This window comes from Myotis daubentonii, chromosome 5, assembly GCF_963259705.1.
Source record: "Myotis daubentonii chromosome 5, mMyoDau2.1, whole genome shotgun sequence".
In the NCBI taxonomy this organism is placed as follows: domain Eukaryota; kingdom Metazoa; phylum Chordata; class Mammalia; order Chiroptera; family Vespertilionidae; genus Myotis; species Myotis daubentonii.
In genome coordinates this window covers 5930460-5944682 of record NC_081844.1, presented here as the reverse complement: position 1 = coordinate 5944682, position 14223 = coordinate 5930460, and the positions used below count along the sequence as shown (strand labels likewise).

Genomic DNA, 14223 nt, shown 5'->3' with positions numbered 1-14223 from the left:
TTCTTAATTTCAGAGAGGAAGGGAAAGGGAGAGATAGAAAAATCAGTGATGAGAGAGAATCAATGATGGACTGCTGCCTGCACACCCTTTACTGGGGATTGAGCCCGCAACCCAGGAATATGCTCTTGACTGAAATCGAACCCATGACTCGTCAGTCCGCAGGCCGACACTCTATCCACTGAGCCAAACCAGCCAGGGCAGGAGTTTCTGATTTTTGAGATTCCATTTCCTGAGCTGGGTCAGGAGAGCCCTGTAGGGTAGGTGTTGCTGGGAAGTTGTATTAGCCACATGGGAGGCCTGTTGGTGACCTTTGGTGGGGACATGAGATGCGGAGCTACCCTACCTCCAAGTCTGCAGAGGTCTTGACACACAGTCCCTTTGGGGCTTTGCCTAAGGTGCACAGCTAATGTTGCACTGATCTGTTGATAGTTTCCACTTCGTGTCAAGAGAGTATAACCTTTTTATACTCTTGTCCTAAATGTTTTTATTAAAGGAAGCTTAGAATCTGTATCAGAAGTTGGTTTTTGTAGGACAGTTGGAGCACATGTGTGCAACCTGTAGAAATTATTAAGTGGAGAGTTAAGAATTTACATATGTTCTGTGTACTGTACCAGCCTTCAGTGTGGCTGGCGGCTGGCCACCCCTAGGGACTATGAAGTTGCAGGTCATGCTCCCCTCCGCCCCCCCAGTGTTCTCTGCTTGTGCCTTCAGGATGGTTAAGATGTGAGCAACTCTTAATCCCATGGTCACTCAACACATGCACACTCTTTGACATTGCTTCTGAGCTATAGTTGCCACTGATTCTCTCCTCTACTCTTGCCAAGCTTCAGCTTCCTTCCTCCGTGAAGTGATGATTACACCTGCTTTGCAGACTTGCTCTGCCTAGCACAGAATAGGCCTAATAAATGGTAGCTCTTACTGGTTTAGGAGATTTCTTTTTAAATGTTTATTTTACTGTTGTTTTTGATTTCCTGATTACCTGTTAATCAGGCATGAGCCTTTGCCAGAGACCTGGCCAACCATGGCCTCTTCTTATTTGGCACACTAGCCAATCCCAGCCAACAGGCAGAATTTAGGGGTCAGTTTTTACTGAACAGTGATGATGAGTCAAGTCCCATTGCGGTGCTGAACAGACAGTAAATGAGGGGGTGGCCCTGCCCTGGAGCTGACAGAGACAGATAAGGAGACTGACCATTACTGTGTTGTTACATTTGCCTCACCAGAGGAGGGCACAAAAAGCCAGTGGCAAACTGCAGTCATCTGGGAATTAAGACTTTAAGTGGGCACTGTATGCTCTCTGCCACTGACTGCAAGGGTATGCCCACAGAGCTCCCTGTGCTGGCAAAAGTGTTTCTCTGCCTCCCTCCATCCTTAACCCACACACAGCCTCTCCCCATGGCTTCTCTGCTGCCACCTGCCATTTCTTAATTGCACTCTACCCATATATTAACTTGCCAGGGACATTCTTTTCAGACATCCTTGGGCCAAACCCAATCAGCAAACCTCAGCAGTTCCAACTTCCAACACACATCCAGAATTGTCACTTTTTACCACCTGTGCCGATACTGCCCTGGTCTAAGTTGTTTCTTTTACCTGGATTATTGCCGCCTCATCCATCTCCCTGTTTGCCCTGCTGTCCTACAGTCTGCTCTCCATCCAGCAGCCAGAATGATCTTTTCCCCTGTTTGACCCCACCACAGGTTTTCCGTCTCACATGCGGGAAAAGCCACCCCTTGACCTGGGCCCAGGCCCTATACAGTCCGGCACTCCTGCGCCTCTAGTACCATCTCTTCATGCTCCTCATCCCTAGCCCCCAGGCACGCTCCCACCTGGCCTCTGCGTTGCTCTTCCCTCTGCCTGGACCCTCTTTGGAGATGTTGGCACAGCACCCTCTCATGCCCTGCAGACTTTGGCTCATACTTTTCACACTCCCTGAGGCCTTTCCTGAGCACCTAATTTAAAATCATAAGCCCACACACTCCCTTTCTTTCCATGTTTTATTTTCTCAGGAGCAAAAACCAACTAAAATATGGGCTCCAGGGGAGCGATGGGTTTGTTTTGTTCCCTGCTGTATCTCCAGGGCCCGGACCTGGCTGGTTCATTGAATTCTTGCTAGATTCCTATTGAATATACTGAACAAGAGTGTGATAAAGGTTTTGGAAGAAAGAAAGAGGAGGGGCAAGGTTGAGTACTTCAGGTCCTGTCCAGAGGGGCCTGGTGTGTTGGAGTTCGGCTTTTCTAATGCAGGAATTCAGGCTCCAAGGAGGAGCCGTGTGCACTAAGGAGCCCGCTGCCAGCACCAGGTGGCCTGTGCAGGGCCACTGTTCAGAAAACTTAAGTCCAAGGCTAGTTTCTAGAGCTGTGCCATCCGGTGCGGTAGCCATCAACCACGGAGAGCTGTTAAGTACTTGAAATATACCTCGTCCAAATTGAATTGTACCAAAAGGGTAACCTATACATTGGATTTTAAAAACTTAGTACCAGGAATAAATACAAAATAAAAATACCTCTATTAAGCTTTTATTGCTTTCAGAGAGGGAGAGAGAGATAGAAACATCAATAATGAGAGAGAATCATTGCTTGGCTGCTGGTTTGTTTATTTATATTTTTGTTATTCCTTACCCGAAGATATTTTTCCATTGATTTTTATTTTTAGAGAAAGAGTGGAGGGGAGTTGGAGAGACAGGGAGAGAGAAACATCAATGTGAGATAGATATATCAATTGGTTGCCTCCCGCACACACCCCGATCAGGGCCGGGGATCAAGCCTGCAACTGAGGTACATACCCTTGACTGGAATCTAACCCGGGACCCTTTAGTCTGCAGGCTGATGCTCGATCCACTGAGCCAACCCTGTTAGGGCCATTTCTTTATTTTTATTTTTATTTTTTTAAACCAAGCTCTGGCCCTAACCGGTTTGGCTCCGTGGATAGAGCATCGGCCTGAGGACTCAAGGGTCCCAGGTTCGATTCCGGTTCAAGGGCATGTACCTTCGTTGCGGGCACATCCCCAGTAGGAGGAGTGCAGGAGGTTGATGTTTCTCTCTCTTCGATGTTTCTAACTCTCTATCCCTCTCCCTTCCTCTCTGTAAAAAATCAATAAAATATATTTAAAAATAAATAAATAAATAAATAAATAAATAAACCAAGCTCTGGCCAGTTTTATTAAAGAAAAATTTCCCATGATTTACTTTTCGCCAGTCTGTTCTGACATGCTTCTAATGATATCAGAATCACCTGGGTCATTGATAGCCAGTGTGCATACCCTGTAGTATTTTCCACATGCTGTGCCCAATTCAATATTATTGCCACTGTAGTGATGGACACCAGTCTTGGCCAACATGGCATAGTACTCTATTTCAGATTTCCTCAAGGCCGGGCAGTTGTTGGCCAGGATGACCAGCTTCACTTTGCCTTATCAGATCATCTTCAGTGTCTGCTTGTACCCCAGCACGTACTTCCCACTTTTCATCACCAGCTGAAGCCTGGGGTTGATCAACTCCAACGACTTTTTTGTCTTCTTTGTGGCCACCATCTTCCTGCCTCAAGTGCGGAAGGCCCCCAGCCAGATGCAGCCGCCAAGATGGCCGGGGAGCGAGAAAGCCATTTATTTATTTTTAATGTGACTACATCTGGAGGGCTTGTTAAAACTGTTTCCTGCTAGGCTGGTGTTGCTCAGTGGTTGATCGTCGACCCATGAACCAGGAGGTCACAGGTTCAATTCTCAGTCAGGGCACATGCTAGGGTTGTGGGCTCAGTCCCCAGTAGGGGTGTGCAGGAGGCAACCGATCAATGTTTCTATCTCTCTATGCTTCCCCCTTCTCTCTCTTAAAAAAAAATCAATAAAAAATATTTTTTAAAAAATCTTTAGATCTAGGGGGTTTGGTTCAGTGGACAGAGTGTCAGCCTGCAGACTGAATGGTCTCTGATTTGATTCCAGTCAAGGGCACCTGCTCAGGTTGCCGACTGGATCCCCAGTATGGGGCAGGTAAGAGGCAGCCGATCAATGATTCTCTCTCAGCATTGATGTTTTTATCTCTCCCCGTTCCCTTCCTCTCTGAAATCAATAAAAATATGTTTTTTTTCATCTTTTTTTATTTTTATTTTTTCTCAGTCAACATTTTTATTTCTTTGTAAATTGACTTTTTCGACAACGGGCGTAAGTTCTCAATGCTGCTCCCACGCATGGAGACTGGCCGAAGAAAACATTCCCACCACTGGCAGGCGCTAAGAACGAACCTTTACTGAGAAGGTTCCCACTTTAGCGTTAAGAAAACTCAGGCCCTGACCGGTTTGGCTCAGTGGATAGAGCGTAGGCCTGCGGACTCAAGGGTCCCAGGTTTGATTCTGGTCAAGGGCATGTACCTTGGTTGCGGGCACGGCCCCAGTGGGGAGTGTGCAGGAGGCACCTGATCGATGTTTTTCTCTCATCGATGTTTCTAACTCTCTATCCCTCTCCCTTCCTCTCTGTAAAAAATCAATAAAAGAAAAAAAATAAGAAAACTCAGGAAGGCCCACCATTGCCACGACTCCCCCGGCCTGTTTCGGTGAGGTTTCCTTTTCAGACTGTTATGACAGCTGCCGTTTAGCCAACACTTATGCACGAGTCTATGGTGAGCACGTCACACAACTTCTCCCCAAACTCGAACCTGAGAAGCAGGACTGTTGTGCTCCCATTAAAAAGATGGAGCAAGTCAGGCACAGGCTGGGGAAGCCAGATCACAGGGCGGGCAGGGAGCCTAGACTCGCACGGAGGCCTGCCTGTCCCCAAAACCTGGGCTCTGGACGCTTGACAACCCCCAGAAGCCAACTTTTCGGGTTGGGGAGTGACAGGTCCCGGCAGGGGTGGCAGAAGGCCGGAGGCTGAATGGCTGTGGCACCAGCGCCTAGAATCCTGGCTCCGCCACTTCCTGGCATTTTGACCCCGGTCGTATCACTTAGCCACCTTGTACCTCAACTCGGGCATCTAGTCAGTGGGCGCTATCATGGAAAAATACGGGAGGGGTGGAGGCTGTCATGACTGACAGCCTCGGATTCAATTCCCAGTCAAGGGCAAGTACATGGGTTGCAGGTTTAATCCCTGGCCCTGGTTGGGCCTCATGCAGGAGGCATCCAATTGATGTGTCTCTCACATGGATGTTTCTCTCTCTCTTTCTCCTCCCTTCCACTCTCTAAAAATCAATGAAAAAAATATACTTGGGTGAGGATTAACAGCAAAAAAAGGTTGGAGGCCCTGCAGTCATCATCGCTGAAGGAATAGACATGAGATGGGGCAGCTTACAAGGATTGGCCTTGGAGGCAGGAGCAGGTCCAGAGAGCAGTTGAGTGAACCTTGAAGGAAGAAGACACTGTTTAGAGAAGAGAGGAGTGGCCTATTGAGCTCAGTGCTCAGAAAGGTCAAGTAAATACAGTTTGATCCATGTCCCTTGGATTTAAGAATCAGGAGGTCACCTTGGTGAGTGTGACAAACTAGAGACCCTTTTTTCGATGAAGCTCTGAAGGGAAAGAAGAGGATTAAGTGAACCGTAAGAATGTTTTCAGAGGTGCTTCTCAGGCTCCCCAGAAGCGGCTCTGCTCCCTCCCCCTTCTTTTTTAGATGAGGAACCAAACTTCTCAAGATGTTTAGTAATTTGCCTGTGAGCACACAACAGTTAAGCAACACAAACTCAGATTCAAAACTGGTCCACGCCCTTCATGCAACGCACACTTGTGGGGAACTTGGTGCTGAACCATTCGTAGACGACCTACCGGCTTCTGGGTCGGGGTTTCATACGGAGCAGAGCAGCTCCCTCGCTGCGATCTATTGAAAGTCAGCCCTCAACACAAGGGTTTGTAAAAAGAACAAAGAAAGATAAGAAAAATAATAAAGGAAAACAAATTAAATTTAAAAAAATAACAAAAAACCCCACAACTGGTCTAGCTGTGCTCTTACCTGTGCTAAATGCTATCTGTAGGAGGAGGGAGGTTAAAAGATAAGATGGGAGATACTAAGCATTTATCAGTGCTGAGGGGACAAAAAACTAGTAAAGAGGGGGATGAGTGGAAAATAGAGGAAAAGGTGGTAATTGAAAGAACAAGGACTTTGAAAAGGCTGGAGGGGGTGGGGTAGAGAACCCAGGTGAAGCTTGGTTTTGGAAGGAAGGACATCACTCATATGCAGAGTCCCTTAAGTGAGAATTTCCCTGTCAATGGGAAGATCATGGTTTTAGGCTTTCAGTAGGCTTTCATGATACATCTTTTTTCATATTTACGTATGAATGCCTGGCTGGATCATAGAATAACAGTTTCAGAGGATTTCAGAGAGAATTCAGCTGAGCTGCTGTTCTTTAAGTGAGTTCAAGTTTTACTTCAAAATAACCCTTCTTTGACCCTCTTTGGCTACCAACCAGTCTTCCCTGCCCCCTCACTTTTTTTTTTTTTTAAAGGATAAGAAGAGGCAGGCTTTTATTTTTAGACTAGAGGCCCAGTACACAAAAATTCGTGCATTTGGGGGGGGGGGGGAGGCGGGGAAGTCCCTCAGACTGGCCTGCCCCCTCTCGCAGTCCAGGACCCCTCAGGGAATGTCCACCTGCCAGCAGTCAGACATCCCTCTCACAGTCCAGGAGCCCCCACTCCTTACTGCCTACCTGCTCGCTGCTCCTTAGCACTGCCTCAGAGGTGGGAGAGGCTCCTGCCACGGCTGCTGTGCTTGCCTGGTTTCTGGCTGAGAGGCGCTCCCCCTGTGGGAGTGCACTGACCACCAGGGGGCAGCTCCTACGTTGAGCATCTTCCCCCTGGTGGTCAGTGTGCATCATAGCGACTGGTCGTTCAGCTGTTCGGTTGATTTGCATATTACCCTTTTATTATATAAGATTAAGGTCCAAAATACAACTGTCTACAGAGTACACTGCTTTTGAGGCAACTTGTTTCTCATGGAGTAATAGTTCAACCCCCTCAGGCCCATCCTTCTACTTTTTTTCTCCTCTGATACAGAAGTTAACAGAAACATTTGTGTTTTAAGTGCACAAACCCTGTACAAAGTACTTGGAATTGGGGAAGTGAAAAGTATAAGATGGTTTCTGCCTCAAGGAACATACAGTCAAGTTCATAACCTCTTTCCCTCTTAGCCTCCTCTTCCTCTCTGTCATTCCTTCAAAAAGCATTTATTCTTAGGTACTGACTATGTACCTGGAAGTTTTTATTTCTCTTGCCTTTTTCTATCCCTAATTTCTCTATCTCAGATTCTTTCCATTTCTGCTCCCATTTCTCTTAAAAAAAAAAAAAAAAGCAACAACGAGAAACTTGGGAGATTAGAAAGAAGAGACTTTCAGGGAAAATGTTTCATGTGACTTCAGACTCCAGACTATACTCAAGTTTGCCTGGGATAGATATATGTGTGTATATAAATCTATACTCCCCGTGGATGTCTAGATCTCCCATGAGGAGTCAGTTTCAGAGACCAAGGAACCCAAGGCACCACTCTCTTGTCCATGGGAGCCCACTCCCAGATCATTTCTCCTCATGGTCAGTTTTCTCTTTGTGATTAGTAATTGGCTTCTGTTGAACATTATAATCTAGGGGCCCAGGGCATGAGATTTGTGCACTGGTAGGGTCCCTGGTGGCTGCTGGCCGCCAGCCAGGTACTCCCTCCCTTCCCTCGGCCCACCCCGCCCCCTGGTTGAACTCCCAGACAAACTCCTGGTTGAAGGGCTGATTTGCATGCTATGCTTTTATTATATAGGATTACAAAAGCCAAACATTCAGAGAGTGCAAACTAGTAGAAGTGACCAGCAGATCCAGGTAACATTGATATTTGCACATTTTCTATAGGCAGCATATTTCAAATCCCTCTCTATGTAGCATACAGAGTCCCCTCTCATCTGGCATCTCTGCAACACTTTGCTTCCCAGCTACATTGCCTGGAGTCTTTTTTTCTGCAAAGAAAGGGAGCAAGCAGGCCATGGCCAGTGTGGTTCAGCTGGTTGAGTGTCATCCTGTGTATTGAAAGATCACCAGTTTGATTCCCGGTTAGGGCACATGCTCAGGTTGTAGGTTCAGTCCCCCAGTTAGGGTGCTAAGGAAGGCAACCAATTAATCTCTCTCTATCTCTATCTCTCTTTCCCTTTCCCTTTGAGGAAAAAAAGAAAGGGAGCCAGCAGGAACCACAGGGTATCTTTAACTACCTGGCACCAGGCACCAGTTCCCCAGGCGCCTTTTACTACCTGGTTTGTAGAGACTGCAGATAGGTCTCCTTTACATGGGGCCATAACCAACTTTGAACATAACCAACCAGAAAGAAACTGCATAGACAAGACTGGAGGGCTGTGGGGAAGAGGACATGTTCAAATTTATGGCCCCGGTCCTTCCTGAGGAAGGTTCACTCTTTGCTCTACTGAAATCTGCCTCTAGGAGGCCAGGTCAACCCAGGTTTGGCCTGTCACCCACTTTTTGTTGTTGTTAACATCACCTGAGGATTTTCCCCCCATTGCTTTTTAGAGAGAGTGGAAAGGGAGAGATGGCGGAGGAGGGGGGAAAGAGAGAGAGAGACAGAGATATTGGTTGCCTCCCACCCATACCCCAACTGGGGCTGGGGATCAAACCTACAACCGAGGTATGTGCCCTTGTTCAGGAATCGAACCTGCGACCCTTTGGTGTGCGGACCAGAACTCTAACCACTTGGCAACGCCAGCCAGGGCCTCTCACTCACTTCTGATTAGCTTCACTGAAATAAAACTTTCATACCATACAGTTCACCCATTTATTTATTTAATCCTTAACTGAGGAGATATACACACACACACACACACATACACATATCCTTTATATATATATATGATATGTTTTTAATTGATTTTAGGGAGAGAGAGAGAGAGAGAAACATCCATTAGTTGCCTTCTGAACAGGGATCCAACCCACAACCATTAGGTTAGGGAATGACACTCTAAATCCGGGGTCCTCAAACTTTTTTTTTATTGTTTTATTGCTTAAAGTATTACAAAGGGTATTACATATGTGTCCTTTTTTTCCCCTACCCTTGACAATCCCTGGCCTCCCCTACCCCTGCCCCCCAGTGTCTTATGTCCATTGGTTAAGCTTATATGCATGCATACAGGTCCTTTGGTTGATCTCTTACCCCCCTCCCTCCTGCCCCCCAACCCTCCCTGGCCTTCCCGCTGCAGTTTGACAATCAGTTTGAGGCAGCTCTGCCTCTGTATCTATTATTGTTCATAAGTTTATAATGGTCTTTAATGAATGAGTGAGATCATGTGGTATTTTTCCTTCATTGACTGGCTTATTTCACTTAGCATAATGCTCTCCAGTTCCATCCATGCCGTTGCAAATGGTAAGAGTTCCTCCTTTTTTATAGCAGCATAGTATTCCATCGTGTAGAAGTACCACAGTTTTCTGATCCATTCATCAATTCACCATAGCTAAGATCTGGTCCTCAAACTTTTTAAACAGGGGGTCAGTTCACTGTCCCTCAGACCGTTGGAGGGCCGGAGTATAGTTTAAAAAAACACACGAGTCGGCTGATAAGCAACAGGCAGCGGCGGCAAAAACACTCGGCGGGCTGGATAAATGTTTTCGGTGGTCCACAGGCCGTAGTTGGAGGACCCCTGCTCTAAATCACTGCGCTACCAGGCCAGAACTATAATTCACCCATTTAAAGCACACTTTAAAGGTTTTTAGTTTGTTCACAGTTGGATGACCATCGGCACAATCCATTTTAGAACGTTTTCATCACCTCAGAAAGAAACCCTACATCACTTAGCTTCACCTCTCAATAATCCCCCTTCCTAGCCCTAGACAACCACTTATCTCCTTTGTGTCTATATTTCCCTTTTAAATCTAAACTTGGAAAAGAGAAATTCAATACTGTAGTACTCACTCAATTGAGTATACTTCTCATTCAAGGTTTTACTCCAGTCAACCTTCTAGAACTGCTCTGGGCGATATCAGTGACCTTTTAGTTACCAGACCCAAAGGATATGTTCAGCCTTTATCATTCGGAACCTTTCTGATGCATTTAACTCATCACTTTACCTTGTGCTGTTTTCTATATGGGCTCTTCACCCACCCCTTGGATGGCTCCTCACCCTTCCTGAGCGAAGGAACCTGATCATGGTCTCAGCCGCGTGTGTTGCTATTGACTGCCTCTCACTGAACTTCTAGTCACTGCCTCTTGGATGGCCTCTCTGTGGTCCAGTCCTCTCTTCGGGGCTAAAACTGAACTGATCCCTTCCCCTGCCAAACTGCTTTTTCTTTGTTCTCTGTCTTACCATGTATCCAAACTTGGTAGAAACTTCTTTCTCCCTTTCCCGCAATATAAAATCCGTCTCCATTACCTGCTGAATTTTCTTCCACCCTACCTCTGAAATCATCTTTTTCCAGTACTCACAGCAGGGCTCATCTCTTTTACAAACTATTTCTGCATTTTACTGGTTGGTCATGCTAGCTGAGCCTCCATCCCTAAAATCTACTTGCCACACAATCACTGTAGTGAGCTTATAAAAATGCAAATCTGACCTCATCTGCTAATGTCCTATTAAAAGGGCATGCAGCACATCACCTGCAAGTATATATCTTTTAAAAATCTGAATCTGTTCAAGTTTACGAGAAATACAGAGGATAAAAGAACTCATAGCCCTGGCCAATGTGGCTTAGTTGGTTGAGCGTCGTCCTGTGCACCGGTCCGGACACATGCCCAGGTTGTGGGCTCCGTCCCTAGTAGGGGGCATGCAGGAGGCAGCTGTATTAAAAGAGTCTTAAGAATATGTCAACTAAATACAGTGTGCTGGATCCTGACTTGGATAACCCAACTCTAACAACAATTTGATTTTTAAAAAACATTCACATTCAGTAAGGGTTTCATGGTTATTTTTTTAAAGTGTTTTTATATTTTAGTAATACAGGCTGAAGTATTTAAGAAGAAATAGTGTGATTTAGCCCAGGTAGCATATGAATGAAACAAGAACAATGATGGAATATAGGATAATAATAAATAATTTAAAAAATTTTAAATTGTAAAACACACATAAAATTTACTGTTCTAACCATTTTAAAGTGTATAGGTCAGTGTCATTAAGTACAATCACATTGTTGTGCAGCATCCATCTCCAGAACTCTTTTCTCCTCAGAACTAACACTCTGTGCTCATTAAATACTAATTCTCCATTCTTTCCTTACCCCAGGCCCTAGGAACCACCCATTCTATTTTCTGTCTCTATGAATTAGACTACTTTAGGTATCTAATATAATTGGACTTATACAGTATTTGTCCTTTTGTGACCGGCTTATTTCACTTAACATATTGTCCTCATACATGTTGTAGCATATGTCCGAATTTCCTTGCTTCTTAAGGCAAGTAATATTCCATTGTATGTATATACCACATTTTATGTATCCATTTACCTACTGATGGACTCTAAGATTACTTCTACCTTTTAACTATTGTGAATAATGCTGCTGCGAATATGGGTGTAAAAATACAGGAGTGGGTGCCTGGCTGGTGTGGCTCCGTGGTTGAGTGTCTGCCTATGAACAGTTATTGGTCAGGGCACATGCTCGGGTTGAGGGCTCCATCACCAGTAGGGTGCGTGCAGGAGGCAGCCGATCAATGAGTCTCTCTCATCGTTGATGTCTCTCTCTCTCTCTCCCTCTCCCTTCCTCTCTGAAATCAATAAAAATATTTTTTAAATTTTATTTTAATGCTTAAAGTATTACAAAGAATAGTACATATGTTTCCTTTTTTCCCCATTGACCTTCCCCCAGCCTCCCCTACCCCCAGTCTCTTGCGTTCATTGTTTATGCTTATATGCATGCATATAAGTCCTTCAGTTGATCTCTTACCTTCCTCCCCCAACCCTCCCCAGCCTTCCCGCTATAGTTTGACAGTCTGTTCCATGCTTCTCTGCCTCTGTATCTATCTTTTTGTTCATCTGATTATAATGTTCTTTATTATCCATAAATGAGTGAGATCATGTGGTATTTTAATAAAAATATATTTTTTAAATAAAATAAATTGGGTGATGGGCGTATGAGGGTTCAGTATATTGTTCTCTCTAGTTTTGTGTATTTTTTAAAATTTTCCATTAAGTCACAGCCCACTCCCACATAATGTGTCCCCCTTCTCCAGGAAGTCTAACCTACCCTTCCCTCTCTTGCTTCCATTAATATTCTGTCCTGCCTTCATAGCTTCTTCATCACATCCAGCTGGTGGGAACAGAACTGTCTTATTTATCTTCTTATCCCCTGTGCCTAGTGCCCTGCCTAGTATAGTAAAAACCTAGTGCATAGCTGACTTTACCATTATTTTGTGCACAGTGTCTGGCACATAGTATCATCTCAGTGAGTGAGTCTGCATGAACCCCCAGGGCAACTCCCTTTATAGGGCAATCATTGATATTAGCTGGATGAGTGGAACTTTAGATCATCTTACTCAGGATCTTCATTATGCAGGTCAGGAAAGCAAGGAGTCTTGTGCCACAGCCATTTATTGATAACCTACTTTGTTTTCATGTTTATCGGCAATCTTTTGAGCCTCATGGCTTCCCAAATAGGTTTTTTTTGTAGCAAAGAGAATATACAAACTGTGTGCAAAATGCAAGAAGCAATCTATTTAGCAGTTTTGTTTCTCAGTATAAAATGTAAATTTATCCTTTCTGCTTTATAATCATACTAGAGGCCCAGTGCACAAAAATTTGTGCACGGGAGCAGGGTGGGGGGGCATATCCCTCAGCCCCACTTGTGCCCCCTCACAGTCTTGGACCCCTCGGGAGATAACGACCTGCTGGCTCAGGCCCACTCCCGGGTGGCAGAGGGCAGGCCCAATCCCTAGGTGCCTGCCCCGCAGCCCCTGGTAGGGCTCAGAGCAGGGCCGATTGGGGAGTTGGGGTGCTGCCCCCTGTCATGCACAGAGCAGGGTGGATCAGGAGGTTGCGATGCCACCCTCAGTCATGCTCAGGGTAGGGCCGATTGGGGGGTTGGGGGGCCGCCCCCTGTCATATTCAAGGCAGGGTCGATGGGGAGGTTGCGGCACCACCCCCTGTCACGCACAGAGCAGAGCAGATCAGGGGGTTGTGGCGCCACCCCTGTCACATACAGAGCTGGCCAATCAGGGGGTTGGGGTGCTGCCCCCCTGTCACGCACAGAGCAGGGCCCATCAGGGGGGTTGGGGCTCCGTACCCTGTCACACACAGAGCAGGGCCCATCAAGGGGTTGGGGAGCTCCCCCCTGTCACCCACAGAGCAGGGCCGATCAGGGAGTTGGGGAGATCCCCCCTGCCATGCACAGAGCAGGGCGGATCAGGAAGTTGCGATGCCACCCTAAGTCACACTCAGGGTAGGGCCGATTGGGGGTTGGGGCGCCACCCCCTGTCACACTCAAGGCAGGGCCGATGGGGAGGTTGCAGCTCCACCCTGTCACACACACAGCAGGGCCGATCAGGGGGTTGGGGCGCCTTCCCCTTTCACGAACAGAGCAGGGCGGATAGGGAGGTTGTGACCCCGCCCTCTGTCACACACAGAGCCACAGGGCGATCAGGGGGTTTGGGCGCTGCCCCCTGTCACGCTGCTCCAGGGGCCAGGAGGCCTCACAGCTCCGCTGATCCCGGTGCTGGGAGGCCTTGCGGCTCCGCTGATCCCGGTGCTGGGAGGCCTCACGGCTCCGCTTGACATAGGGGCAGTGAGGCCTCGCGGCTCCACTGATCCCGGTGCCAGGAGGCCTCGCGGCTCTGCTGATCCTGGTGCTGGGAGGCATATTACCCTTTTACTATATAGGATAGAGGCCTGGTGCACGGGTGGGTGGCGGCTGGTTTGCCCTGAAGGATGTCCTGGATCAGGGTGGGGGTCCCCACTGGGGTGCCTGGCCAGCCTGAGTGAGGGGATGATGGCTGTTTGCAGCTGGTCACACCCCCTTCAGGGTGGGGGTCCCCACTGGGGTGCCTGGCCAGTCTGGGTGAGGGGCTGAGGGCTGTTTTCAGGCTGGCGGGTGACTGAAGCTCCCAACCTCTTTTATTTCTTTTTTCTTTTTTATTCTGTGATTTATTTACCTTCTATGGCTGTCACTGGAGCTGAGAGCCGTCTTTAGCTCTGAGGCTCAACTCCAGCTCTGAGACCTCGGCTGCTGAAAGCAGGGATCTGGGTTTGTTTGGGTTCTATAATTTTAACACTGTTGCAATCCTGCTGGCTGAAGCCGGGCTGACTGAAAGCAGGTTTCTGGGGTTTTGTTTAGCTTCTATATTTGTA

General features: G+C 47.0%; 2 protein-coding genes across 3 annotated transcripts in view; one reads left to right on the top strand and one right to left on the bottom strand.

Moving 5' to 3' along the window:
• Positions 1-14223, top strand: part of MAML1 (mastermind like transcriptional coactivator 1) — a 64068-nt gene that overhangs the window by 23409 nt on the left and 26436 nt on the right. The window lies entirely within an intron of this gene.
• On the bottom strand, positions 3140-3595 carry LOC132234594 (large ribosomal subunit protein eL30-like). Its single transcript, XM_059695647.1, is given in 1 exon segment — positions 3140-3595. A coding segment is annotated over 1 exon segment (348 nt). The 5' UTR covers positions 3534-3595; the 3' UTR covers positions 3140-3185.